This window comes from Gambusia affinis, linkage group LG05 (genome assembly GCF_019740435.1).
Source record: "Gambusia affinis linkage group LG05, SWU_Gaff_1.0, whole genome shotgun sequence".
Classification (NCBI taxonomy): domain Eukaryota; kingdom Metazoa; phylum Chordata; class Actinopteri; order Cyprinodontiformes; family Poeciliidae; genus Gambusia; species Gambusia affinis.
In genome coordinates this window covers 21854703-21881595 of record NC_057872.1, presented here as the reverse complement: position 1 = coordinate 21881595, position 26893 = coordinate 21854703, and the positions used below count along the sequence as shown (strand labels likewise).

Sequence of the window (26893 nt, the reverse complement as noted above, 5' to 3'; positions counted from 1 at the left end):
GTTAGCTGAAATACTGGGGAAATAGGGCAAACTCCCCTGCTGTTTCCACCACTCCAAACATTCAGCAAGACAAGAAGACTGAATCTACATCAGTGCAGAGAGACTATGGTTGCGTGGCCTAGAATAAAATAGTTTGCAACATTCAGAGTAGTGGCACATTTGTTGAACATATAAGAAGTTGATATGCTAATGGCTTTAAAGAAAAAAAAAAAAAGGCATTTTTGCATGTTTAAATCAGTTGCTTCAGTGGAGTGACATAACCACCAGGTGTCTGACTAGAAATATGGAAACAGGTTTGAAAAAAATCCTAATTTCCCAGATGCCATGGGAGATCGACATGTGGTCTGTCGGAACCCAATAAATACACCGTGGATAATGACTATCCATCATCGAGGGTGGTTTCCGTCTTTATTTTAACCAACATAAGTCATCTCCCAGCAACGCTTTCGACCAGCACACAGCCAGGAACTCACACAAACAGAGAGATGATCATCTAATAGACTCCAGGGAGTATAATTGCATAAACGGATCAATATCACCTCATTAGGAGGACTGTTTCAGCTGAAAGGTCAATCCTTTCACTGGAACGCATTGTTTTACTCACACAAAGATACCGGCTTATCCGGGAACATCTCAGCTGCAGCAACAGTGGAGTGCTCTTCACTGACACTTTAGCAAGTGTAAAACCTGCTTTCACACCAGCAAAAAATTCAGCAATAAATGGAAAGTGACACAGATCAAATGTGTCAGTCATAATCTGTGCTATAATGTGTTTCTCATCTGTTTCCTTAGTTAGGCTGCTTCTGGTAAAGTGCTTTTAAAACAGACTTTTAAATAATCTACTGTGCTGTGAAAAAAGCACTTGTCCCCTCAAACATTTCTTCTCTTTTGAGTTTTTGTTACACTTTTATGTTTCAGATCAAACATGTTATAATATGAGAGTGCTAAATAAAGTTCCTGATTATTTCATTTATGATAAAACCAAAAAAATGCTTTCCAAACCAAACAGGCCATTTGTACAAAAAGTCCTTGTGAGATAAGTAGATTGACTGTAATTAGTAAGAAAAGTCACACAGAAGCCTAACTACAGCCAGATAAAAGAAATCAATATCACAAATATAAACCTTTCTGGCTAAAATACATCACATTGTGCTCTAATCTAAACCAATTCAAGAGCAAATTAAACATACAAAAATAACCACCTTATATCACTCTGGAAACTGTACAAAAACCCAAAACAAAACAAAACAAAACAAAACAAAACAAAAAGAGCAGATTCTATATGGAGGGTCCAGCTGGGTTGATGTAAAGATCTTCACAAATTAAATCATGATTTTAAGTCTGCTTTTTGTATTTACTCAGCTTATGTCTGTCTAATTATTACATCTGTTTGACCAAAACCATTTAGGAGTTGCAAAAAAAAAAGAAAAGAAATCTGAATAAATCTGTAATTCCTTTTTGGCAGCATTGCAGTCCTGAGGTGCATATTAGTTTTAAACTCAAAACAATTTTATTCACATAAATAACAACATAACTATTGTGGTCATAGATCCCTTTTGGTGGTATTCAAGTGAACTTTTATATAATCATATTCTTCTCTGAATAATAGCAAACAATCCCCCATATACAGCCCTCATAGCAAAATAAACAATACAAAAATAAAGTCTTTCATCAAGACTCCGAGCCTCTTGGTTGTTTTCTTACTGCAGGAGTGCCATCACACCATGACTCTTAATGCCTGCAGGGACACCATTAGCCAGCCTGAGTAAGCATGTGAGCTGGAATTTTACTGTAAAAAGGTTTAGGGCTTCATTTTCTTATATAAAAAAAAAAAAAAAAAAAAAAAACTATCTAAAACATGGTTCTACAAACTTCATAGTTAGTTTTAAGTTTATCTTAGAAGTTAAGATGTTATTTGTTTAAAATTAGGAGGCCAAACTTGTGGAATCCTTTTTATACAGTCTAAAAGGTTTTTAGGATTTACACGGGAAGATAAGGATTTTAAAGAGCTCATTTTATCTAGTTGATATAGCATGTATTCAGGTTATTGCCTAACTCAAATCTAAATTTAGTTTATATATTTTCTTTCTCTTTAAATCCACAGTTGTCGTAATAAACTATCCAAAAGATCCAAGTAAAGCTGACGCTAATTGAAGAGTTTTACAAGCTCTCCCAACATGAAGAAGGGGAGTGAAGTATTAAATAAATCCTTTAAAACACATCTATTTAATGCAATCTGTCTCCCAGAAAAAAAACAAATGTTAAAGTACCCAGTTGAAATTTAACTCTGACTGATTTGTTCAATAATATTATTATTACACAGCCAAATGTTGCTAGTAGACCATCCACCAGGCATTGTTATTCCCCGTACGGTGCTATACTGTGCTGACAATGCGCCAGCTAATTACTGCCTAATGTGTCTATCTTCTACAAATAGCTGGAAGCTGTAGCTGCACAGAAGGTGCGTAAAGAATGATACACCTGTGCATATCCTCAGTGCATCTCCACCAAAGCTCCTAATGTCTGTTCATGAAACATTCCTGCAATTTTCTGACTGTAATCTTTCTATTTAAACAATAACTTTTCAGATAATGCAGTCACAATGGAGATTGCGCTAAAGTTTAATCAAAATGGAGCACTTGTACAATGAATCTCTCAAAGATAGCGAAATAATAGTGACAAATAGTGAAATTGTTGATCATCCAACAAATTGCAACATTTTAAAGTCAGTGTTAATCCACTTTGAATCACGCTGTAGATATGTCAAAATTGTTCCAAGTTTGACATATCTACAGTTGTATATAAATGCATGCTTTCAAACCTGCGCTATGAAAAAATCAAATATTTATTTTGAAGAAAATGAACAATAAATGTCAAAAGGCAAAAAATCTGTCATCAAATAAAACAATGTTAATATATCATCAATTGAAACAAATCTGTCCACTGGGTGACATTCACACCATCTATAGAAGCAATGAGATTTTAGTACAAGATGGTTAACCAATTATCAAGCATTGAAACAAATATGTCAAAATCAAAAGTAAATTGCAATGTTGTTAGAACACAACTACATTTTACTCTCCCCATCCTTATACAGACACTCAATCCAATGCTAGGGCATGTCAGTAGTGAAACACATACTCAATAGACATGATTGGACTTGATGTGTCACAAAAGGGGCTTAATTTGCTTAAGTTCAAACCAAATTTTGAGTGCCAGTGGCCTGCGACTTTTAGATTTGTTTAATGTTTTAGTACACCTGAATGAATTAGATCATTAGCAGGACTCTGTTAATGACATCCTGAAGGGGTAATCCACCCATTTGATTTTGGTTTCTTTGAGCAACACGTCTAAAAGTTGCAAGAAACCACCCCTCGAGGACTGCAGTTTGATATCCCTGCTTTGGACAAAGATAAAATGTGTTCTAAGAGATGGCAACATTGATGGCAAGATAAGAAACACAGACAAATGCTTCACTTCAATGTAAACTTGTTAAAGCTATTCTAGAGCTAGAAGGGAAATGTATTGGATCTGTCTTCAATGCCATGGTAGTGTCATCTCTGCTTTCATCTGCAGAATGTTTCAGTTATATTTACCAAAAGTTTAATCCACACAGAATGGAATAAATCTCAAGAGGACAAAACTTACCTTTTCAAGGATAATCATGATTCACACTGTTGTGCTTATGAGCATTGTCCCTTTAGAGTGCAGTTGACATGATACTCTGTGACTGAAAGGGTCCATAGCGCGACACTGCAGACTGTGTAGTCATCACCTAAAGGGATCTTACAAGCATTACTTTGACACATTCACACAGAAAAGATTAGTCATATTTAGCATTTTATTTATTCCTATTATAAGAGACATATAATGGTATTTTTGAGACCAAATTTATAAGAAGTCAAGAGGCATAGCCAGGAAATCAAAGAGAAAAACATAATACTGAAATGAGATCCCGCCCAGAGATAATGTATTTACACAAAATCAAATACTGACAGAGCTTTTAGAGGTGAGACTTCCACTTTTCATTCAACCTATGACCAGCAGGTTTTAAAAAACAAAACATAACAGTTCCACTTCAACAGTGTAGCTGCCGTAATTCCTGTTATTATTCTATCACATGTTGTCTGAAAGGTTGTTTAATGCACTGGTGCTTGTTGATATCCAAATGATCCCCGTTTTCCTTTCATCTTACAGAATAATTGGTACAAATGTTACACTCTGCCTCTCTGGTTTGACGTATGCAAACTTAACTCAGTCAGAAAACATTTATCTTTGAGGCGGTAAATGGCACACAGATGGTTTTTATGGAACTGATCATGGTTTCAGTCAACCTTGAGTGTAGGGACTTTTCTGAAAAATATCACTGGCAAGTTGGTAAGGGTCAATATGTCCGAGGCAGAGTCGAACGGCATCACTCTTTCTGATGTAAATCCTCAAAACAAGAAATACTTTTGGCAGCATGTATCCCAAACAATTCCCAGCGGTTTATACAAGGAACAATCTCTACTTGTCAGTTCACAGGGTGTTGCACTTCTGTGGGATTCTCTGTATTTTTAAAGATGATACAAAAATCTAAACCTGAAGAAGCTGGGGAGCATTCTCTGTTTTCTTCTTTTCATAAAAGAAAAACATTAACAGGAAATTGGAAAACAGCCGTTTCACAAATAAAAGCTAAATGTTCAAGAGAATATGAAAGCCTCAACTAATGATATACCTGTGACTTCTTCTATCATTGGCTTATTATGGCTCAGAATTATTCATACCCCTGGCAGATTTAGATTCAGAAATATTTGGATTCAACCAAGAAGTTTTCTTTCCTGAAGAAGACAATTAAACTTAACTGTTGAAACCAGATATTTCCAACATTCTCAAAAGGAATGTTGAATCCTTTGAGGTTGGAAAGACTCCTTGCCATCACCATAATTTTTAGGCCCCTCAACACATTTGCTAGGACGATCACTGGGCAAATCCAAAATTTTTACGTTCAATCAGAATAAATATGTTTGGGAAAATAAAACATTATATTAAAACTAAATATACCGCAAAAATTGATATTCATGGGCTTACATGTGGAACTTTGAACTTCACCTTTTTAAACTTAAGAAAATAACACACACACAAAAGCAAACGCTTAAAGCAATGGCACTTACAGGAAAGATGACCCAATACATAGACAGTCAAACATGAATGTCTTCAGTCTCAGGCTGTGCATTATCTTTGCCCAACACTCCTCCAAAACGAGCCTCCGGTCCAACAATTTAAGAAAGGAAAATCAGGAATAAATGAAGCCGTTTCATTCCAAAACACTGCACGAGTCTGAAAAAATATTGTCTTTTGTTTATACATCTTCAAATTAAAAATGGCACGTTTTCAAAATAAGTCTTGGGTAAGAAAAATATTACTCCAAATATGCAAAACATAAGACAGTTACTAAGAATTTATCGCTACCTTTAGCCTTTGTCCAATTAGGTGACAAGAATATATTCTGGATCTTTCATTCTGGAATGAAACTCTTCACATAAACAATAGTGACAACGGTAGAAAATCAAACACCTACAATATACTGTAGCATAGTAGCCATTTGAGCCCCTTGCGTTAACCCTCCCGCAACCCCAGTTAACACACTATTATTAAATAAGGCACACATTTACACATACAGTTAAAATTTGGCTAGTAATTATTTCTTTATTTACAACCAATAGCCACAAAGTTAATACCAAGAATAGCTGGAGTCCATTGTTTTGCGCTGTGTCATATTTGTCATGTTTTCTAGGTCCAAAAGTATATAGTCTTGTTTGTATTCCTTTTTTTAAGCACCAATCTTAAAGAAACATTCTTAGGAACGTTAATGGACCCAAGTTTGTCACTTTTGACATGACATCAGCTGAGGAAAGAAAACGAGGGGAAATAAGTCAAGGGAATCTGGTATGGAGATGTATTTTTGTTGTATGTGCATGGCTAACATATCTTCAGCCAGCTGTCGAATTTTGTTTCTGCAAGGTTTGGTGTCTCCCATTTATTTCTAGGCAAGGTTTGGTATGGCCAAACAGAGTGTACAAGTAAGGCAAAGACAAACATACCATCAGGGGAATTTGTTGAATTTTCACCACAGGTTACAAATACTGCATATGTATATGTATACATATACAGTGTGGATATAAACACACATATACTGTATATACACACACATGCATAATATAAACACATTCGAGGGTGGGGTGGGAGGGGACTGGATACAAACACTACATCAAAAAAGGTTAAGCAAAAGCATGAACTGAAGCATTGCAGGAGCCTCTGGCTTTTAAGTCTTCAGGATGAGTGATGAGTCAAGTTTTGTCCTTCATCAACTGTCCAAAAGCTGAGTTGCATTGTAAATCCACATTGAGGACATTGGCAGCCTATTATAACAAGGTGACATCATGTCACCAAGGTCGGCAGTTCTATAATTAGCAAGAAGCTGAACAATACCAATATGGTACAAAGATATTTGTTGGACAAAACAAAACAAAAAAAGCAGAAATAAGTTTGGTTGAGGCTTTTGTCCACAGTGAGACGTGCTACCACGCAATTTGTTGTATTGTCTGATCAGGGTCTGCAACCTCAAACCCAGAGTAATTCAACAAAGAGAAGTTCCTCACAGATGACACAATGAGAGCAACTTCCTCTAGTCCAGGAGGTTCCTTTCTCAGTAGTTGTACTTGCCCTGTTCATTAACTGGGGATGTGGCAGGTATGAACAGGGGTTTTGGAGGGACATCCGGTTTGAGAGAGGATGACCGGCGGACGATTGCGCCTCGGTGCTGAATGTCGTGCTGTTCACCAGTATAGCTATGCTGGCGTGCGAGGTACCCATTTGGGATGAGGGGATAGTGAACCTCGCAAGCACTGCCTGTAGAGTTCATTCGTGCCAAAAGTGGTGGCGGCTGGTGAGGTCCGCCGCTTCGTTGGCTGAAGCTGTGCTGGCGAGGAATCATTCCTCCACCGCCTACTGCACCTGCACTGGGCATTTTGGTAGCTGCAGAGATTAGCGAGTGCCGCTGGGAGGAGTGCCTCCGCTCCAAAGTGGACTGATGGTGTGAGGGGATGTCAGGAGGAACATCCATGCGACGGGTGAGACTGTCCCGGGGTAGAGTGGATGAGCTGTAGTACGGCGCCGATTCCGTCTCAGGAATCTGAGGTTGAATTCGGTTGGCAAAGACAAGCTGTCCACCACCTCCGCAGGCCATCAGGCCTGATGGACTCATTAACTGAGAGGTCTTGCTGCCGTTTGGATCATGAATGTGTTTCAGCAGCTCATCCAGAGACGTAACCTCCATCACCTTCTGAGGGTAGCTGGGGTAAGGCTGAGCTAAAACACGTTCAACATTGTGGATTTTGCGTTCCTCAGGATGCAGATGACCAACTACTGGATGTCCATTGGACAAGCCATGGGAGTAAGGGAAAACCTGCTGGGGAAGCAGGGCCGAACTGGGCCTGGAGCTTATGTTATGAGACTTTGGTTCCTTTGCATTGTTGCAGTTCTGGTTCTTCTCCCACTGGTTCTTAAAGGCTTTCATGCTTTTAATGGGGAGTTCTGGGGTTGAGTCTGGTGTAGGTAAACCAGATAGCTCTGAGGAAGGATGGAGGTGATGATGGTGAGGATGAACCAGGTCCCCCATTGTCATTCCATGATGTCCAAATCTCCTTGCTGGGTGTTGCTCCTTACCATTGGTAAATAAGGAGTTGTAGATCTTTGGAGATGATACCTCCAACTTGTCTTCTTTACTCTGGCTGTCTAGGAGACCATTGAGCTTTGCTAGACTCCGAAGAGATAAAGCATGTGGGATTGGGGCTTCTGGATCCTTTGATAACTTTTTGGACTTGTGACTTGTGTGGTTACAGTAACACGAGACGAGAAACCCAGAGACAAAAGCTCCAAGGACAAAGGCCACCAAAACACAAGCGATCAGAAGGGTGTAATGGACACTGTGATTGGTTCGGTCCAGCTCTGGGGGTCGTCTCACACCTTTAAAATGAAAAACAATTGAGAAAAAGACATTTTAGTTAGAGTATTTCAGATTGAGATAAAATACAATAAAAAAATAAAAAAATAAAATAAAACTGAAAATTTAGTATATCCGGTATCAACTGGGACAGACCGGTTGTATTTACAGGGGCTTCTGTATGTGGGAAACAGCATGGGACAGGTGTTTGAACTAAGCTTCTGGCTTCTTCTTCAACTGTTAACAGATCAATACAACCTGCTTTTCTAGGCACAGCGTTTCCCTTCAGACTGGCAGAGGCTAAGAGCTCCTCAGTTGGAGAGAATCAGCTCTGAGATGAGTTAGAGCTTTAAATATTGATGAAAGCACAGCAGCAGGAACCTCATGTCATTTTCACAGACTGATTTCCAATGCAAGGATCAGGACCGAGAGCACCTGGTTATGATGAACAAGCCAAAAATAACAGCTTCGTCCAATAGTTCACAGAGCGTCGTGACTTTGCCAACATGGACTAAAATGAGGTTGTTATACTTTTCTTAAAGCCATTGGGGCATTTGTGGAGCATTGCACTGAAATCTCAAGGCTACTGAGATGAAGTAAATCTACCATGGAAATGTGCTGGGCTGTTGTGACCCTCGCACTGTGTTTGCCTAATGGCGTGAAAGGCAGAAATGATTGAGAAGAGTGAAACCTGCCACCTCTCATAATCAGAGCTCATTTGCAAAAGGCTGCTGCCATCTGTGGTGTCAGGCCCTCCTTTCCACCCTTAATGACAGTTTCTGTGAAACTGATTAGTCTGCAGCAGGAGGCTGGCGGAGAAGCAGTGAGGTGGGGGGGAGGAGGGATGCAGGTGTTGCAAACAAAAAAATTATACAGTTAATGAAAGCTTTGCAGAAGAAAACAGAAAACAATTAAGTCTAATGATATCTTATGAGATGCATAGAATGATGATGATGATGGGGGTAGTTCAATAATTTGGTTTGCATTAGATTTTAATCTGTTTCAATAAGTGACACAAACTTTCCATTAAATAAATGTCTAATTTATTTGGAAATCTTATTTGAACACACAGAACATAAGAAAAATGAAGAGTTAATCATCTGATTGCATGTCAGTTTTTGGCAAACTGGTTGGTTTCACGTGCCAATGAAGAGAAAATTAGTTTTTATCCAAAGGGTGTTCATTTTATGAATTATAATGAATTTGTTTGTTGGATACGTAACAATCAAATACAAATTCATTTAAAATGTTAAGCTGTGACAACACTGACTTATAAATGACTTAAGAGGATGGAAAATTTTGGACTAGTCAAAATTATCCTCACTGTTAACTTGATATTAATGATGGAACTCAATACATTTTTTTAAAGGTGCCAACTCCTCTTTGCACAACTTGCACAGAATAGGTTTTTCCAACATCCTATCAGATAAAATTTTTGAAGCAAAAATTAACCTCATGGGGGCCAAGAGATGCTACAATGTCATCTATCGTCAGATTTATGGTCGTACTAGAAATGGCTTTTACAACCTTTGTAAATGAAATGTGTTAAAATTTTTAATGCATTAAAGTGTAATTAATCAAAAGTGATGTGTCAAAGTCCTAGCCTCACATTACATATAAATGAGCATACAATACATGGTATAAGTTATATTTTATCGAGAGCTTTCCATGATATTAAAAACAAATACTTGTATATTTTCATTTAAATTTGTAATATTCTCAAACCAAAAGGTTCAGAACAAGGGTTGAGGGATTTTGTTTTGCCAATAAGATTTGTGATTTCACAAACAGTCCCTTTGGCAAAGACCACAGCATCTAAACACCGTCCTTCAGCCAACAAAGAATCTTCAAACTCTTTCTTGGAGGATTTTCAATCACCATTTCAATGAAACTTTCTGAGTCCTGTGAAATTCTTGTACGTTCTAGCTACCATTAATCTCTTTCAGATTTTCTTACAATGATACACTGTGGATCATTGTAAACACCCTGACTTTCTGTCTCTGCAATAACCTGCTAGGGAGTATTAAAGGATTTAGAGATCATTACCCTTTTTCACAAATTTACAAAAGTTAACTGATTATGTTATAGCCTACTTCCTTTTTCCCCCCATTCATTTGCTAGATATTTGACATTTGCATGTTGAATATATGCCAGATTGTTTTTTTTTTAAATTAATTCTTTCTTCTCAGAAAGAACTGCTCTAGTGCCACTGGCCGAAAAACCATTCCAAGGCATAACATTTATGATTTACAGTTTCAAAAGTGTTGTTCTAATAAAAAATCCAGTGTTTTTTTCTGCATACAATTTTGAGCTCCTCTCTTTCTAATACATGTTTAATTTTTGCTAGGAGGATAAAAGTCATGATTACTGCTGATGGCCAGCCAATGAAGGTCATATTTGCCTAAACTTCTACATCTTTGCAGTAGAGAAGTTAGGGTGGCTTAATGTGTGGTCTTGATTCAGTTTGAGTTTTGCATTTCTGTGGAAAATTATAAAGTATATACTGCTAAATTTGACATTGATTTTCACCTTGTTTGTATCTCCTTTGCTTTTGATGCCTGAGTAGGCCTGTTAATGAAATATGACTACTTATGATTTCTGAAAAAAAAGAGGCCATAGACTACATCCTGCTTATGTATTGGAGTCAGACAATCACTTTTTCTGGAAGTTGCTTGTGTGTAAAATAGGAAACTATTTTAAATGGTCAGTTGTATGAATTGAAAAAAGATTGAAACAAAACTTCATTTCACCACCAGAAATTTTAATCCATATGCATCTGCATGAACTTCTTAAAGAACCAACATTTTGTGGGATGCATATACTTTGTATGTCAATTCCTTTTATTTTACTACTCCAAATTGCAGTGAAATTTTGTCTGACAGGTGCCCAAACATTTGCATGCATCAGTGATGCTGAACAGAGAATGTTTCACTCATTCGACTTGATAATACTCCTTTAACTACCGTCTCAAACTCACAAAAGTACAAACAGATAAGATCTAATCTAATTTTTTCCGACAAACGCATCTGACACCCTGGAAATAATCAATATGGCAAGACAAGAGGGGTTTAATTTGGCTGATGATGTGGTGTTAAGATGTGATGGAAATCTAATCATCAGGCGCTTTCCAGCTAAGATGTTGCCATGCACTGCCACCTTTGAATGAATGATTTAAGCAGAAAGTTTAATTAAAAGTTTTGAATTCTTGGGTCATGTATTCTTATGACTGCCCCACATTAAGAAGTCATAAATCATAATTGTACTGAAAGGAGTGAAGTGCCATCAAGAGTGATGGTGATGATGAGCCTATCAATACATCAAATTTTAATCTTGCATGATTTTTGCCTCATTACAACAGCAACCAATCAGCTCTGAAGCCTCTCCAAGCTTCAAAGATCTTACATCTAACTGATCAGGGTGCCGGTGGTGATGCTGACCGCATGAGATGGTGAAAGTCTGCTCTCATCTCAGTGTGCACCTGGCTTTAGTCACCCTGACGTCTCCCTGGGCTCTGAGAGTCATCTGCTCCCGCTGGACCTCAGCATCACCTCCTTAAACTGTAGCTACAGGCCCGTTGAAGTGTTCCTCCTGTTTGAAGGCTATGACTCAAGTGGCACAACAGGAGGGGGTGAAACGCGCAGCAGAGGTAAACAAAACCCAAGCTTATGAACAGCCTGTCACAACATGTTTCATGAGCAGGCTGGATGACTCCATCAAGGGCTATGTGGGACATATGGTGCCACCCGTCACAGTGAAATTAATACCCTGAAAGTGAAGAAAGCAGCTAGCTGGCGCAATGGAAGTAATAGCCATGTTTATCTACTAACATTGCATTCTCTGAGCTGCCTCCTATGTTTTCACACCAGTACACATACGGCTCTGGTCACATATTTTGCACCCTCTTTTAAGATATATTCATCTTTCACTGTAGTCAATTTTTATATGCTGGAAAATATAGAAAAAAGTAAAACTTTTAAAATGAGTGTAGTAGTTAGAAAGAAACATCCCAAGAAATTACTTTTTTTTTTAAACAAATGTCAGGTACGGTTATTACTACCTGTTGATAACGGCCATACATTCCAATCAGAAGTTTTCAGGACCTTTGAATGAGAAACTGGCCCACAGTATGACAGATCATCCCTTATGCTGAACAGCGGGTCTGAATTGATTTCCAATAAATTAATTATTTTATCATATCCAAAACCCCTGCAGTGTTATTGAAAAGTTTAATCTCAGTCTCATCTTAATCACTGCTGTAAACCAACGATATCCCTGATGGTCAATAACATTTTGAACTGAACTGAAGTGCTTACTGAACTGTAGTCTTTAGCAAACTCCCACATCTATATTTGTTATGGTAGAACAAAAAACAAAAAAAAAAAACAAACCCCAACAACAACAAAACTTTCTTGCCTCCCCTAACATCAAGTGGTTGTTATGGATATCTCGTGACCGGAAAAAGCCACTCAGTTCTCTTAATGGTGGGATTTAAATGTATTTTCTGGCACGGATCATATCCCTGACTCCAACATCTCTCCGCCCGGTTTTCTAAAACTAGAGATTTAAAGAAGAGCAACAAAAGCAAGTGAGGTGGATTAGCAGTGCTTGCCAACAACTGATGTTGTCATCCAGGACCTGTTACTGTGAAATATATCTGTTGCCTGGATACAGAGTTGTTAGCATGTCATAAGAGTATCATACAGCAACAGTCTTCAGTCAGAGGCCCCTTTAGATTCGTTGCAAGACTGATTGCTAAAGGAGATCCTTCCTGCCCAAAGCATCTCCATCCATAGCAAATCCTTGAAGACACTGCATTACATGAGATATGATGGCATTCATTTTCGCTTTAGAATAAATTGAGTATGTTTGAATTGATTTTTTTTAATATCTTCCTCAATATCCTGCAAACTGAAGATGGTGGAAGGATGAGTGTAGATCCTCACTGGCTTTGTGGCTAGTGACTTGGAGAAACAGTTATTTTATGAAAAAAGATTATTTCCTATGATAGTATTTTTTCCCCCACGAAATAAATGTACTTAAAGGTTAGTTCCATAAAAGTCACTGCCACTGTATATAATTTTCTAAATCTGTTTATTTCCTTAAATTATCACTTTCCCTAGAGGCCATATTCAATCCCATTTCTTACACTAATTTCACAAGGTTCAATCAGTGTTTACACAGCTTGTGAGTCAGTTCTCTACTCTATCATTATGATATTTCAGTGTCAACTCAACATGGTCTCTGCTCAGTGAAGGTTTAAAATAGCGATATCCAAGTCTGCCAAAAGGTAAAAAAGACAGATGGGCTGCGTGAGTTGAAGCAAAGCAGGGAAGGTTTGAGAGAGACAGCCAGAAGGAAAAGATGAAGGGATGAAATTCAACTTTGGTTTAAGAGCAATGCGAATGTGAACGGACTCATAGAGCCATGAAACAGAGGAGCAGAAGCAAAAATAATGAAAAAAGAGTGAAGAGGACAACCTAAAGAACAGAGAACAAAAGAGGGCAAGGAGGAGATTTTAAAAGCAGAAGAGGTTAAGGGCTGAGGCAGCGTGAGAAGCAGGGAGCCTTGATGAGGTGATTGACAGTCACCCAGCTGGGGTTTGAATCTGGGTGCTCTGCGGCAACTGTGATCCACTATAAGGAAAAAAAAAAAAAAAAAAAAAAAAAATTCCGTAGCGCCATAGGACAACAAGCACTCTGTGGCTTCACCCACACCGATAAAAATAGGCTGCGCGGTAGCAAGGGTTTCCGTTGTGCCACGCTTCACTAATTGGTGTAAGTTTCTCTAAATGGAAATCTGCAGGTGATGAAATCTAAAAACAAAGTACAATGGAATTGCCAAAATGTGTGATAAAATAAATGACTGCTGTCTTTGCAAGCTCCCTAATTGACTTCATTAACAATACAGCAGCCAGAAGCTCTTTCATCTGTGACACCAATTACAGATAATTAGGAAAGTTTGAAATGCCATGCTTGCCTAATAGTGGGGACATTTTTTGTATTTTGAAGGACAATAAAGCTTCACACTGGAATTTAAAATATTGCTTAGTTCTTCTGAATATAGAACACAGAAAAGATTCCCAGAAAAAAAAGACAACATTCTGGTTCACACACAACTCTTAGATTGTTCCTGGTTTGTCCCAGGGGTGTGTTTAAATGATGTGAAACCTGCAGAGCAACTGAAGTGAGGATGTTCCAAAATAAGCTCTAATTAGATTCTGCTTCTGCAAGCTTAACAGAGAGGTGATTGTTCCATTAATGGGTACTCCATTCAACGAGAAGCCAAAGAAACAATATAGCCCCAGGCTTTACATACAAGTGTTTTTTCCCGCCAGTCTGCTAATGCTGAAGATTTATTTGTCCCACACATGGAAAAAAAAAACAATTTAATTGTTGAAGGAGACCCTGAGGTTGAAGATTCTAACAAATGAGCATGTTTCCTATTCTAAACCCCAGTTTAAAAAACAAAAATGTTTGCTAAACTTCCAGCAACATGGTAAAGGCAACAGTTTTAACAAACTTGAGTCTATGCAGAAAGAAGCTGTCTCGCTTACACAGAGTGTATATGCTGCACATGTACAAGATTCTGGCTGTTGACTTAGTAAATTCAATCATGTACACTTGTAATAGGAATTTGCATAATATTCCACCTCAGTGATCAGCCATTTAGATGCAGTTCTAAAAAATAAGAACGCAAGTAAGGGTGATATGGTGAAATTGAACAGATCCATTCCGATTGAAAAATTGTTGTAATCAACACCTCATTTAATTCTGGTGTGTGCTCATGGATACACAGTAAATATTTAATTACATATTTGATTAAATACTGGTAAATTAGCCATGCTAAAGGATCCGATGATCCAAACTATAGTAAATAAAGTGTTTCTGTATGTATGGCGTGCCTTGCTAAGGCATTCACACCTCTTCAACTTCTTCACATTTAGTAACCCCACAGCCACAAAACTCAATGTATTTTACTGCTAATTAAATTGATAGACCAGTGCAAGTTAGTGCAAACTTGTAAAGTAGAAAAAAAGAAAATGGATTTTAAAGGTCTTACAAATACAAATCTGAGAAGTGTGGAACATCTCTTATGTAGCCTCCTGTTTTCTAAAACCGCTGACTACAATTCAGTGCAACAAATTGCATTAAGAAGTCACCAAATTACAGAGTAATTTACTGTCATTATGAATGCAGCTGCTGTGTTGAAAGTTGCAGAAGTTTGTTAGAGAATTTTACAAACAGCATCATAAAGACCTGATATCTGTCATTGGTCTTTCTTTGGTTTTTCATCATCTACATCCATTCAGATAACTTGTATACTTTGGCAAATTTTTAGAAATGATGGCCTATCTTCATTATTGGCATAGTGGTGACTGCATCATGCTGTGAAGAAGCTCCTCTTCAATAGGGAGTGGGAAGCTGTTGAATTGTGCTAAATAAAATGTACGGCTGGAAGAAAACCAGTTTTGGTCACAAAATTTTTTTGACTGGGATGAAGGTTCAACTACCTCTTACAATCTTTAAAAGATACACTCACGTCTGCAATTATGTTAAAAATTTGACAAAAGTAGTGTCAATATTTTTTTGCAAGGCCTCATATCTTTGCTTTAAGTAGGACATCACTTTCAAAGAAGCAGTGTCAAGGTGGGTTTGGAAATCTTTGTTAATCCCCAAAATGAGAAAAATCTCACACCTTTCAGGTTTTATTGATTCAACATTTGAGATATTGATTATTCAATTCAAGATGACACTGAATTATGGCTTTCAGTGTTTAAAAGGAAAAAATAAACCTCTGAAAGCTGTCTGGACAGACTGCATAATAAATTTTATTAAACTGTCATTTCTTAGATAAAACATCTTTTGGTTTTTAAAAATTGTGTGCACCATTACATTTTGATAATGTACAGTAAAACTTGGATAATCATTTATAAGGCAATAACTTAACAGAAGCACATGCAAAGTCCTTTAATATTATTATTACATGCAGCTAAAACCATAAAAAAGAGGATAGGCTGTTTATTTAGCCATTCAGTGGTTGGCCAAACAAACTGCTTCCAGTGCAACTTTGATTGTCATTATTTGTATTTAAAAAGCAAAAAGAGGCACTGGAAAAACTGCGGCTGCACCAACCAACTTAAAGAGGCAGTTCAGGCCAAAGCCACTCTCCTTAAACTTGAGCACCAATAAGTATCATGCAAAAAATTAGAAAACTAATCAAAAAGAATCTAAATTTTGCCATGCAGTGTTTGCTTCAGAGTGAACTGCAGCTTTAAGAGATGGAGAAACTTGCAGAAAGCAGCTGCACAGTTTCAACCAAACTCAGTGAGGCAGATTATTAAAAAAAATAAAAATGCAGAGGTTCAGTGACAGTCAATTCAACAAGGGAGGCAGGTACACTTAAAAGGGTTAGTCCAACTAAAAACAGAAAAACGGAAAACAGGCAGATGAAGTAGGAGTGACACTCCCCAGAGGTCAGTGAGACTGATTGAAGAGTAAGGGGGTCAGAGCGAAGGGTCGGGACTTCTGCAGAGGTGGATTTGATCACTGTGGGCCCTGTGGACTTCAGCGATACTCAGACCTGGGTTTAAATAGCCGACATAGAAAGCTATTTTAGTGGCGATTATGGAAAATGAAGGGTTTGATATGTCCAATGCTTTTTAGGTCAGTTTTTACTGCATGTCTTGAGTTATGCTTTTGCAGATGTCATTTATAATAAAATGTAAATTGCTGAGGCTGAGCTGGATGGATGGAAAATGCTCCAGTGCTGCATGGCCTTTAATGGGCACCATAATACTGCGGACAATGATTTGGGTGGCTCACATCAGCAGATATGTTTCAGGAGTAAGATGTACGTCTGCACATCAAGGCTGGCTTGTGATAAATCATATATAGGAGACAGCCAGTGGGCCAGTGTGAATGTATAAGCTTGGTGAAATTGATTTGATCTCCATTTAACTACCATAATGAACATGTTCAGAATATGTAACATGAGCTTCTAAGATTTAAAACTGTATTAAATATTTTAACGTGCAGTTTTACTTTGAGTAGTTTGAGAGGTAGAAGTTCATCTTAAAGGGATAACGGCACAAAAAAGCAAAACTACTGAAAACATTGACTTTTGGGGTTAGGGTGAGCATTTTTTTTCTTAGCTCCATATTAAAATAAATAAATGTTTATTTTTTCATTTATTTATGTTACAATAGTAGACACAGACTAAATTTAACTGAAGCATTTTCTTCAGTCCATAATTTCTTTTTAAATCTGTTCAGAATTTTTCGGAACTTCTAATTAGTAATTTGTTAATATTCGTCATCCTGGGGTATGAATATGATGTGACACAGGTCACCAAGTCTTGATAATAACCATTATATGACATTTACATTTCAATCTGTTGTTTGTCATTTATGTCAGGAAACTGCATTTTCTGTCCTACCATCACTAGTGTAAATGTGTGATTTGTTAAATGTTGCCGAAACTGAGTGTGGTGACAAAACCCCAGCCGGGTTTGGCGACAGAAAAAGAAAACAGCTTCCTACTGTTGAGCATGATGGAAGATCTGTAATGCTGCGAGCTTATTTCTCATGGGAACATGATTAAAGCACAAAGACATGATCAAAGTAAAATCAAAGGTTGTTTTTGTTGTTACTTTTCTTTTGCATAAGATAAATCTTAAAACCAGCCTGAACATTAAGTAAAGGTACTGCTAAAAATCCACTGTAGGCTGTTTTATTTTTCACACCATGTGAGCTCCACAGGTTCTTAAAATAGAGACACCGTATCGGAAGCCACACAAATTCGTGCCATATCTCTGATGAGATTGAAAGTTTTAGATATTTTCAGGGTGGTTAGAGGGGATCCACAGTCTCAGCTAAGTGACTGACGATCCAGTCTGTGTCTGTTGCCATGGTCTTTAGATGTATAAATAACTCTTTAGAAAACTGGCTGGCATCAATATCCCCCCCTCAGGAAACCAGACTCTCCTCATGAAAAGGTTCAGACCGAGTTCACTCCCGGCTTTCCTTCTGTACTCTTTTAATGAGACAGAAAGTACAAGGTTGACTTGTCTCCATCATCGTCATCATCATCATCTCTCTATGCTGGTTAGATAAATTAGCAGCTAATCCCTTTTTCGCCCAGTCTAATTGACACTAGCTCATCTAAACTCGAGAGAGAGGGAGGGAAGGGAAACGTTAAATCCTAATAGAGGTTTGGAGGCAGAGGGAATGACCAAACCAGAGAGCTCTGAAACTTTTAAGTCCTAATGTGCAGATTTCTGTGTTCACACAAAGTGAACAGGTGGGTGTATTCCCCAGTCAGAAGCAGCTCTACTGCAAACTAACTTCTGCCCTTTTTCTAAATAGCAGCAAGTCAGCAGATTCTTGGCCTTTACTCTAAGTTTGCAATCTTTTACATAATATATTGCACCTGTGTGGATATGAGCAAATGAGTTGCTTCATGAATTTATAGTGGTACTCTTACAATAAATGTAGAGGTCTGTATTTGTATCTTGGTTCATTGAATGTTGTATAAGCTGTTAAAATGGTATAAAGTAAGTTCACACATTTGAGTGGATATTTTTTAAAGGTCAGAGATGACAGGATGATTTTGACACTAAACAGTGAAGAGAGAATTTAGCAGACTGGAAACGTGGTTGTCACCAATAGGTTGATGATCAATTTAACAACTACATTTTTCAGTCAATAATTACGGCTCCCTGGGAAAAGTCTAAGCATAGTAAAAACACCAGAGCTTAAAATATAAGTTAAATGATAAATTTATATTGTTTCATCTATTTTGATCCTTTTTTTATCTTTAAGGATGTTTCTTTTTTTATTTGTCTTGTGCATATTTGGACATTTTCAATAATAGTGACACAATCAAGCTGATTAAGTTTTTTTATGTATTGAAGAGAAGAGTTGTTCCATTTCCATTTTTATAATTACCATCTCTTTATCCTCTCAGCCACAGTTTCTCTGTGAATCTGCTTACAGTTTACATTACTAAGAGTAGATTCTAAAATCTAATTATGAAAGTCAATTTATGTTACAACTTTTATGATAAAAGGGTTGCAATGTTTCTCTGTTTTACCGCAGTGGTCATTTTAGTCACATTTGTGCAACTTTTATTTTCGGGAATGTTTTTCTCTTGTCCAGCTGAGATGTGTGACACTGTTGAAATGTTATCTGGTTCAAAAATGGACAAGAAAATAGCGGGGTAGGAGTCCCTCTTAGAACATGGATGCTGTTTCTTCCAGCTCAGCGCCTCTCCCCGATTATCAACACAGCCATCCGGCTCTCCTGATTGAAGCGCTAGTGTCAGTCTCTGGCAGAAATAGACTGCACTGCTGCGTACACTATACCCTATCCCACACTCTCCCTGCACTCATGTTTTCTGACTGCTGGGTTCAGATTCCTGCTGGTTATTTATTTGTTACGAGCTTTTCTTATTTAGGTCTGAGAAACTCAACATTACAGCCACAGAGGCTGTCTGTGTGAATGAGAGCTTATTTTATTTGCTGAGGTTTGTGGTCTTGTGACATGGTCTGTGTGTCCACACAACAGCAATAAGACCTGTAAACTGTGGAATAAGAGACCTTAAAAGTTTATATCTCTCAATCCAAGCTTCTTGAGGTCAAAAAACGGGTCAATGTCACAGTAGCTATGGCCAGAAATATATAATGTTTAGTGTATAGAAGAGCAGTCAAATGCTTGGCCTCAAATCAGCAAAGGTGCTTTATTATTCAATGCAATGGACTATTGCAGGGGACTCCAAATGGTGGACTGCAGCAACATCTTGACACAAATTTAGAGTTAAACTGAATCAGGTTGTTGGGACGCTTTTACTGATTTTTTTTTTTTAAAGCTTTCATTTTATTTTCTTTCTAGCCTTCTAGTAATCAATTTTATGAAACATCTTTTTAACCTTTATGGTACAGACAATACAACAGAGCTCTGGAGGTCCCCTGTCTCCCTGAAGAAAGAAGATTTAGTCAGGAGAGATTTAAGGCAAGCATAAGAAAAAATAACATAGGTCAGTGTAGCATATTTCGGTATAACTGTCTCGTAATAGAGAATAGGGAAGGACAGGGGAAGCAACATCTTTCAGACAGCTTGAACAGCTTGTAGAGGAAGAGTGGGCCAAACCAGCTGTTAGAAAATACTGACGTCTCGTAGTGAAGTGCAGACCTAGCTTGTTGCAAAGGTTCAACAACTAAATACAAATTTAAGGCTACCATCTTTGTTATCGTCTGTGGCATTTATGATCGTTTTTTATTTCAGGTAGTTCTGTTTTTCCCCCCGAAGTAGCCAAAATTATAGCAGCAAACTCAATTTTTTTGTATTTTTGTTTTCCAGTTTATTGCAATATTTGAAGGAGATCTCCTCTACTTGATTAGTGGAGTTCATTTAAAACAACACAGTACTGTTTACATCATGAAGTTTGCTGAACGAGAGTTAAAAACACTGAAACGCACCAGATTCCCTTTGTAAATTTTGAGTGCATTAGACTCATGGTCAGCTTCTCTGGAGTCATGCTTAACTCTGCATGTGAACAATATGCTCTTCAATTTCCACACCCTGAGCTGGAAGTGAGGCTGGCTGGGAAGTGATGCATCTCAGCATGTAACGCTGAGACTAATGAAGTATATAGGTGATAAAAGTTAATTAGCAATGCTTTGTGCCATTCACTGAGATTGAGAGTTATGTGTTAGTGAGCTAATCGAAATGATTGTTCACCCTGGAATAACATTTTCATTCATTAGCATGCATACCACCACTTGTATCCCTGAATGGCCCCAAAACAGGAGCTTATTTCTGGGCTCTAGTACTCAACATCATCCCTCTCATTAAAAAAATAATTTATAAAATTCAGAATATGTTTATAAAACAAGGGTATTTCACTTGATACAGAGGAGAGGACATGCTGTAAACAGGAAACTGTTGCACCAGAGTGAATCACTATGTAGTTATCTTTTTTTTTAGGTTAGTCTGGTTAGACGTGTGCAATTAGACGATCAGGGCCCAGCAATGAAATCCCCTGCAGGTCAAAGTTCAAAGAGGACGCATGTCCCTCCCCCTTACCCTCCATTTCCACACTGATTGGCTCTGAGTCAGGTGACCCTTGTTCCCCCACAGGGGGAAGGCGATCAGGACCTGTACCTCTTTCAGAGTCACCTGCCTCCTTTGGGAATGCCGCCCCATGATGGGTGGTGCTGGCGCTTGTGGGTGTGGTCTTTCCTGTGGTTGTAGCGAAGGGGGAGGAGGAGGAGGAAGGGAGGGCAACAGAGCGAGTGATTAGTGAAATGTGACACAGCGTGGAGAATAAACTTTAGAGAAATGAGGATGAGGCCTAAGTGGAAAAGAAACCTTCACCCTGAAACGATGAGCAACATGATGATCACACAGAACAGAAGTTAATGAGATCAGATCAGAAGTTTTCTCCTTACCTTCATGGGATATTTTTAGATTTTCGAACAAATAAAGCTCTGCAGATGCACGAAGAACAAATCCTCTATCACCAGTTGTTTCTTTAATACAGGAGACACTCCTGCCGGTGGTCTAATATTAGTAACGGGGAATTTGCATGAGTTTCAGACTAGTTCAAGTAAAATAATAAATAGCTGTTGCAGACATCAGCTCAGCATTCGAAGCAAATTGTCCCTTTCCAAAAGCTGATAGGAGCACCAATAAACCATTTTAGATGTGGACTCAAAAGGAGGAGTTGTAGCAAATATTCCAGATAGAACTCAGAAAGAATTTTCTTTTCCAGGTGTACATCCTTTATGCTTACAGATATACTTCCTATATAAACCAATTTGGATTTTTCTACATTTTGCAATGTAGAAAGATGGGGAAATGGTCCCTGCTACAATATCTAATAAGGGTGTTGAATTTGTATGCAACAAAAACATCTGTGAATGAAGGAGAAGAGAAGAACAAAGTTTACTGTCTCACTTGACCCACTAAAGGAGCTCAGAGCACATAGTTGAAAGGTGATATGTTGTCAAATTCTAATCTACCAGGCATCTGTATATCAAGGTAATGTGGTGAATTGCATGTGGTCGCAAGTATCAAAAAATGCACCCAGAAAATACAATTTCTTTGTTTATTTCTTCAATAACATGGCTGCATTAAAGAGTAGCTAAACAACATCAATGTTTTTATCCAGATACGGTGTATAAATTGGTCAATAAGAGTGTAATATGTTTATGCTCCTGTGGAAATGGTGAGATTTTTATGTAAACTATCTTAATTCTCTCTTAATTTTGGTTCATGTGTACATCGCGGCCTGACGTTCAGGTATAAAGTCACCTCACTCTGTCACGTGCCTCTGTGGCGAGTCGGAATTTGGAGTTGCAAGTACTGTTCAATTGTATTTTTCAAGTTAGCATTTTATTACTCATGAGTTTAGTATATTATTTAGCATAGCTCCGGGTTTGTTGAGTTAGTGTCTTGAACCAGTGGCTTCGACTGAGGAGGCTAAGGTTTGCTGGGCTCCATAAAGGCTCCCTTAACCTGCCGTGACAAGGTGGGTGAAAAATCCTCCATTTCAAAAAAACAATCTGTGGCTAAACTACCAGTTTTGCTCTGGTCACTCTCCATATTTCAATATGCCAAATTACGCTACGCTTTTCCTCGTTCTTATATCCTCGGCTCATCCACACGCCACGCTCCTTAGTGTATCTTGGCTCCACCCACTTTGCTGGAATTTTTCAGAATTTGTCAACTATGGTATTAAATCAAATTTACTTCTAATTTAGATCAAATTATCTCTGTTGTTCTGTGATACGGCCTGTAACAATATGTTGCAATTTTAACCACCCACCTTCTTTCACATAATTGTATTAGCCCATTCTGTCTTTACATGGCTTGCCCACCAATATAAACTCTCATCTTTCCTTGCACCGACTGCAAAACATTTTTCTCTGCTTGATGGGACTCGGTTCTTGTTGTTTGCTAGAAAAATCTGCTCTCAGAGCTGGCATGTTGAAAGACATCACATCAGCAGAAGAAAGATAGTGTTGCCCAGGTAATGTCATAGACAAGAAGAGCTCAGCATAAAAGGAATCCATTTAAGAGTTACCATCCAAGCTTACTCCCAACTGTCACATTGGAGCAGACAAGCACACAAATAAGACATATGCCAAGAAACATGCTGGGCATTATCTGCCACAGGCCTTGTATTATTAACAAAATTAATTTCAATGACACACTCCACGTCTTGACTGAACCAAAAGCTTTCTGTTGTCTTTAAACTGCAGTGAGCAGCATGCTGCTTTTGGCTTGGCCCTAAAGTACTAATAAGCCAGCAGTAACGTTAGCATTCTGCAGCACTGACACTTAGGCTGGAGGGAAAGTGATTGTTTTCTTCCTTGCTGTGAGCCAGTTGACAGTGTTCACTCTGAATGAGGTGCCCCGTCACTTCACCATCTGTGCTGGGCAAATTAAAAACTCACACCACAGGGTGTTTGGCCCCAGCAGCGCTACTACCTCATCATGTTTGTAGTCTATCAGAATTAAATTTTAGCAAAGTTAAATCTTATAAGTCCTATGTTTTTCCCCAAGTATCATGAGATACAAGATCAGAAAGTTAATTTACACAAGCTCCTCTGCCTGCTGTGATTGTGTAGGTGGCAGAAGCATAAAAGAAAGACATGGATCCTGTATACGTTTTTTTTTCTTTAAAGGAAGCAGAACCCCTTGTGATAACAGCTTTGTTCAACTTATGGAGCTTTTTATTGTCTCAAAAAGCCAATAACTGATCTTTAGTGGCGAGACTTAAAGGGCTGATTGTGTGAATCAGTGCAGAAAAAACCAACAAAAAACCCAAAAACAATTAGACAACATTTGAGGATCAGGGTGTATGATGAGCTTTTCAAACAGTGCTGTGAAGCAGCTTGGTTGTGAGAACCCAGCAGGATTAAGCTGTAGGATTGCTCATCAAATCTTCCTATCGAATGAGAGGCAATTCCTCCAGCTGGGAGGCTTATTGAGGGCAGCAGTGGTCCAGAGAGAAGGCTTTGGCAAGAACAAGGCCTCTTTTCAGACAACGAAACAGAGATGAACATGGTTCATCTGAGCTATATCGTGTTATCCTCCAACACGATAGGCTAAACTAATCAGCTGCATGGAAGAGTCTTTATATGTTATTTGAAAATAAAACTTAAATATGCCTGAAAAATGACACATTGGGTGCTTTAGATGTAAATATAAAGGCAAATGTTGCATTGTGAGAGCATCCAACGGCACCGCCTCAGTCTCATGAGATATCGCCATCCTCGCTGCATTTTGCTTTCCATTCCGGCTTTGCTGAGAGGAGCTGCTCAGCCTGGCTGGCGGGAGAAGTAATGGGACGTGACAGGGATGATGATCTTTCTTGATACAGGGCATTAGGCAGCTTGGCCAGCAGAGCTCCTGGTCCATCAGAGGAGTGATGCCCCACACAATGGCTTCAATGTTTAAACTGTCAAACTGGCAGAGAGAGCGAAGAGGCTCCAGCCATTTTGCTGCCTCACTGGAATATTCTGAAACCTCCCATGTTGTTAACTTTAAATATGCTTACATTCTGGATATGAAAGGGAAAAAGCTCATCCACTTAGAGAGAGGGAGTAGGTTTGAAGTTTTTCCAAGAGCATATAAACTCTGAGAATTAATCTCAGAATCTAGTCCGTATTTAAAAGAAAGCAGTGCGAGTTATCACATTTCAGAATCAAGTCTCACACAAAGGGAAGCCTTGACATTAGTTCTGAAACAGTGTAAGCTTCTTTTTAAAGCTGTTTTGTCAGGATTTTTTCCTGAGTCAAGTATTTCTGCTTCCTGAATCAAAATCAAGGAGCTTCTGAAACTAAATGTAAGGCAGAGGTGACTGTTAATAAGCCCAAAACATATTTTCAATTGCCTTTGAGGTTTTTGTACGTAATCACTCCAGAAATAGTTCTTAGGAAAATAATGCTTGAATTATGAGTCTCACACCATATTTTACAAAATGGTCATAAAAATAGCACCTGAGTATCAGAGATAAAAATAAAAAAAACCCCAACAAAATATATTCAAATAATACAATTAAATAAAACTCTGATGATCTGGATCTGCTAAATCAGCAGAAGCAGGTAAACAAAAAAATTGAAAAAATAAGTCCACTGACCAAAAGCTGAATCTAGCGCTGGGTTGTGCTTGCGTGTGGTCGCCAAGACATCTGTAGTAAAAAAAAAAAAAAAAAAAAAAAAAAAAAATACAAGTTATTATTACAAAGTATGATAAGTTACTGTATTTTGTTCCAACTTATATAACACAGCATGTTTATAAGCAAGTTTATATTACAATGTAACATACAAAATGGTCAACACAGTTTGACACAAAGGCTAAAAGCACAGATGGCAAACTTCAGTGGACAAAACTGCTTTTTACACACCAACTTAAGTGCTACTTGAGATGAGCTAAAGAAAATCTATGAAGAACTTTCATTGTAAAGCGGCATCATATGGGAATCGGCATATACTGTGAATTATGATAAGCCGAAGTTTTTCCATCCATCCATCAGAAGGAGATGGCAAGCAGCAATTGTTTGAAGGACACTAGCATCGTTTGGAGAGTCAAGTCGAAATTAAGCAGCTGCGCCTGGAAAACACACCAAAAGGAATGTGACATCTTTTTGGTGTGTTTGGGACAGTTGCAGTGAGACTCTTGAAACATAAAACACAACTTCAGACTTCAGAGCCTCGGTATGATCAACTCACTGTGATCAATGCACAAGTACAGATACTTGGGATTTTGAGCAATTTCTTTGAAATACGCTGAGGCATCATCATAAAAGGTACCAGTGATTTCCAAAGTGGAGGACTCCTTTGGCTACTTTAACACTAATCAGACAAAAACCTGCCGTGCATTAATACTTAAATGGATTCCGTCTCACCGTGACAGGTATCGGGGTGCTGATGGTAGCCGTTCTCCACGTCCTGTTCAAACCCGCCTCTGAACATAAACAAACACACACAAGCAGCAACAAAGAAACTTGTTAGTAAATTTACATCAATCCATTTCACTGTCATGTCCTTCCCAAACAAAGCACCTCTTTACAAAATTGATTTCACTCAGAGGACTGATTGGAGATCGGGAGGTAAGTGCACGACTCAACAATTTAATCTGTTTTGTGTCTGGCGAAGGTCAGCACGTTTCTGTTGTTGGGACAAAGGGGCACGAAGAACAATTAAATTTTCCAACAACACTGCAATGCCACCGTAGCATTTAGCAGATTATAAAAGTTTATTTTTGAGGAGTTGTAGTTTTCTGGGGTGACTTCTATCTTGCACCCAGGTTACTTATTTCCCAGTTTACTTGTACGCAGCACTTTTTGTAGCTGCATCAAGGCTACCACTGGTAAAATTGGTACCTACAGTTTCTCTGCTCTGCAATGAAGGCTTCAGTGTGTGATTCTGGAGTGTCAGAGAAAAATAGTGCAGAGACAAGTGTGTTGATCCAGAGCTACTGACAGAAAAACCTGTCATTTATTTATTTATGATATTTATGGAGACATTCCTCCTTCTGCTGAACCTCCTGCTGTTAATGGCATCAAGAGATTATGCAGAGAGTTGTTTATATATCTACAGGAAACAAATGCTCAGACATGGGAGAATTGCTGTCACAACCTTTTTAGTAGTTTGTTTACCATGGATTTTGACATGAAGAAATTGATTATATTTGGATACTCAAGTGTTAAGCATTAAATTATTTGACAAAACAATGCACTACTTCTCAGTGACTAAATAAAAAGAAAATATACCATACATATCTTCTCTACAACACTTTTATTCAATAATTTTTGGATGTTTATCCTTTTATGAAATACATAAAATAAAATAAAAAACCCCAAACAAAATAAACAAAATAAAATAACTGTGGTTTTTAGTCAA

At 38.1% G+C, this 26893-nt stretch overlaps 1 protein-coding gene across 8 annotated transcripts in view; it reads right to left on the bottom strand.

Annotated features, from left to right (window-relative positions):
* Positions 1-3827: 3827 nt before the first annotated feature.
* sema6e (sema domain, transmembrane domain (TM), and cytoplasmic domain, (semaphorin) 6E) overlaps positions 3828-26893 on the bottom strand; it is a 158502-nt gene continuing 135436 nt past the window's right edge. For 6 of the 8 annotated variants that reach the window (XM_044116565.1, XM_044116566.1, XM_044116567.1 and 3 more), the window contains 4 exons: positions 25897-25955; positions 25129-25179; positions 21066-21221; positions 3828-8007 (listed from right to left, as the gene is read on the bottom strand). In XM_044116565.1, coding sequence (XP_043972500.1) covers positions 6689-8007; positions 21066-21221; positions 25129-25179; positions 25897-25955 — 1585 coding nt within the window. In that variant the 3' untranslated portion in view covers positions 3828-6688. The remainder of the gene's footprint in view (positions 8008-21065; positions 21222-25128; positions 25180-25896; positions 25956-26893) is intronic. The other 2 variants (XM_044116572.1, XM_044116573.1) reach the window with 2 other exon arrangements.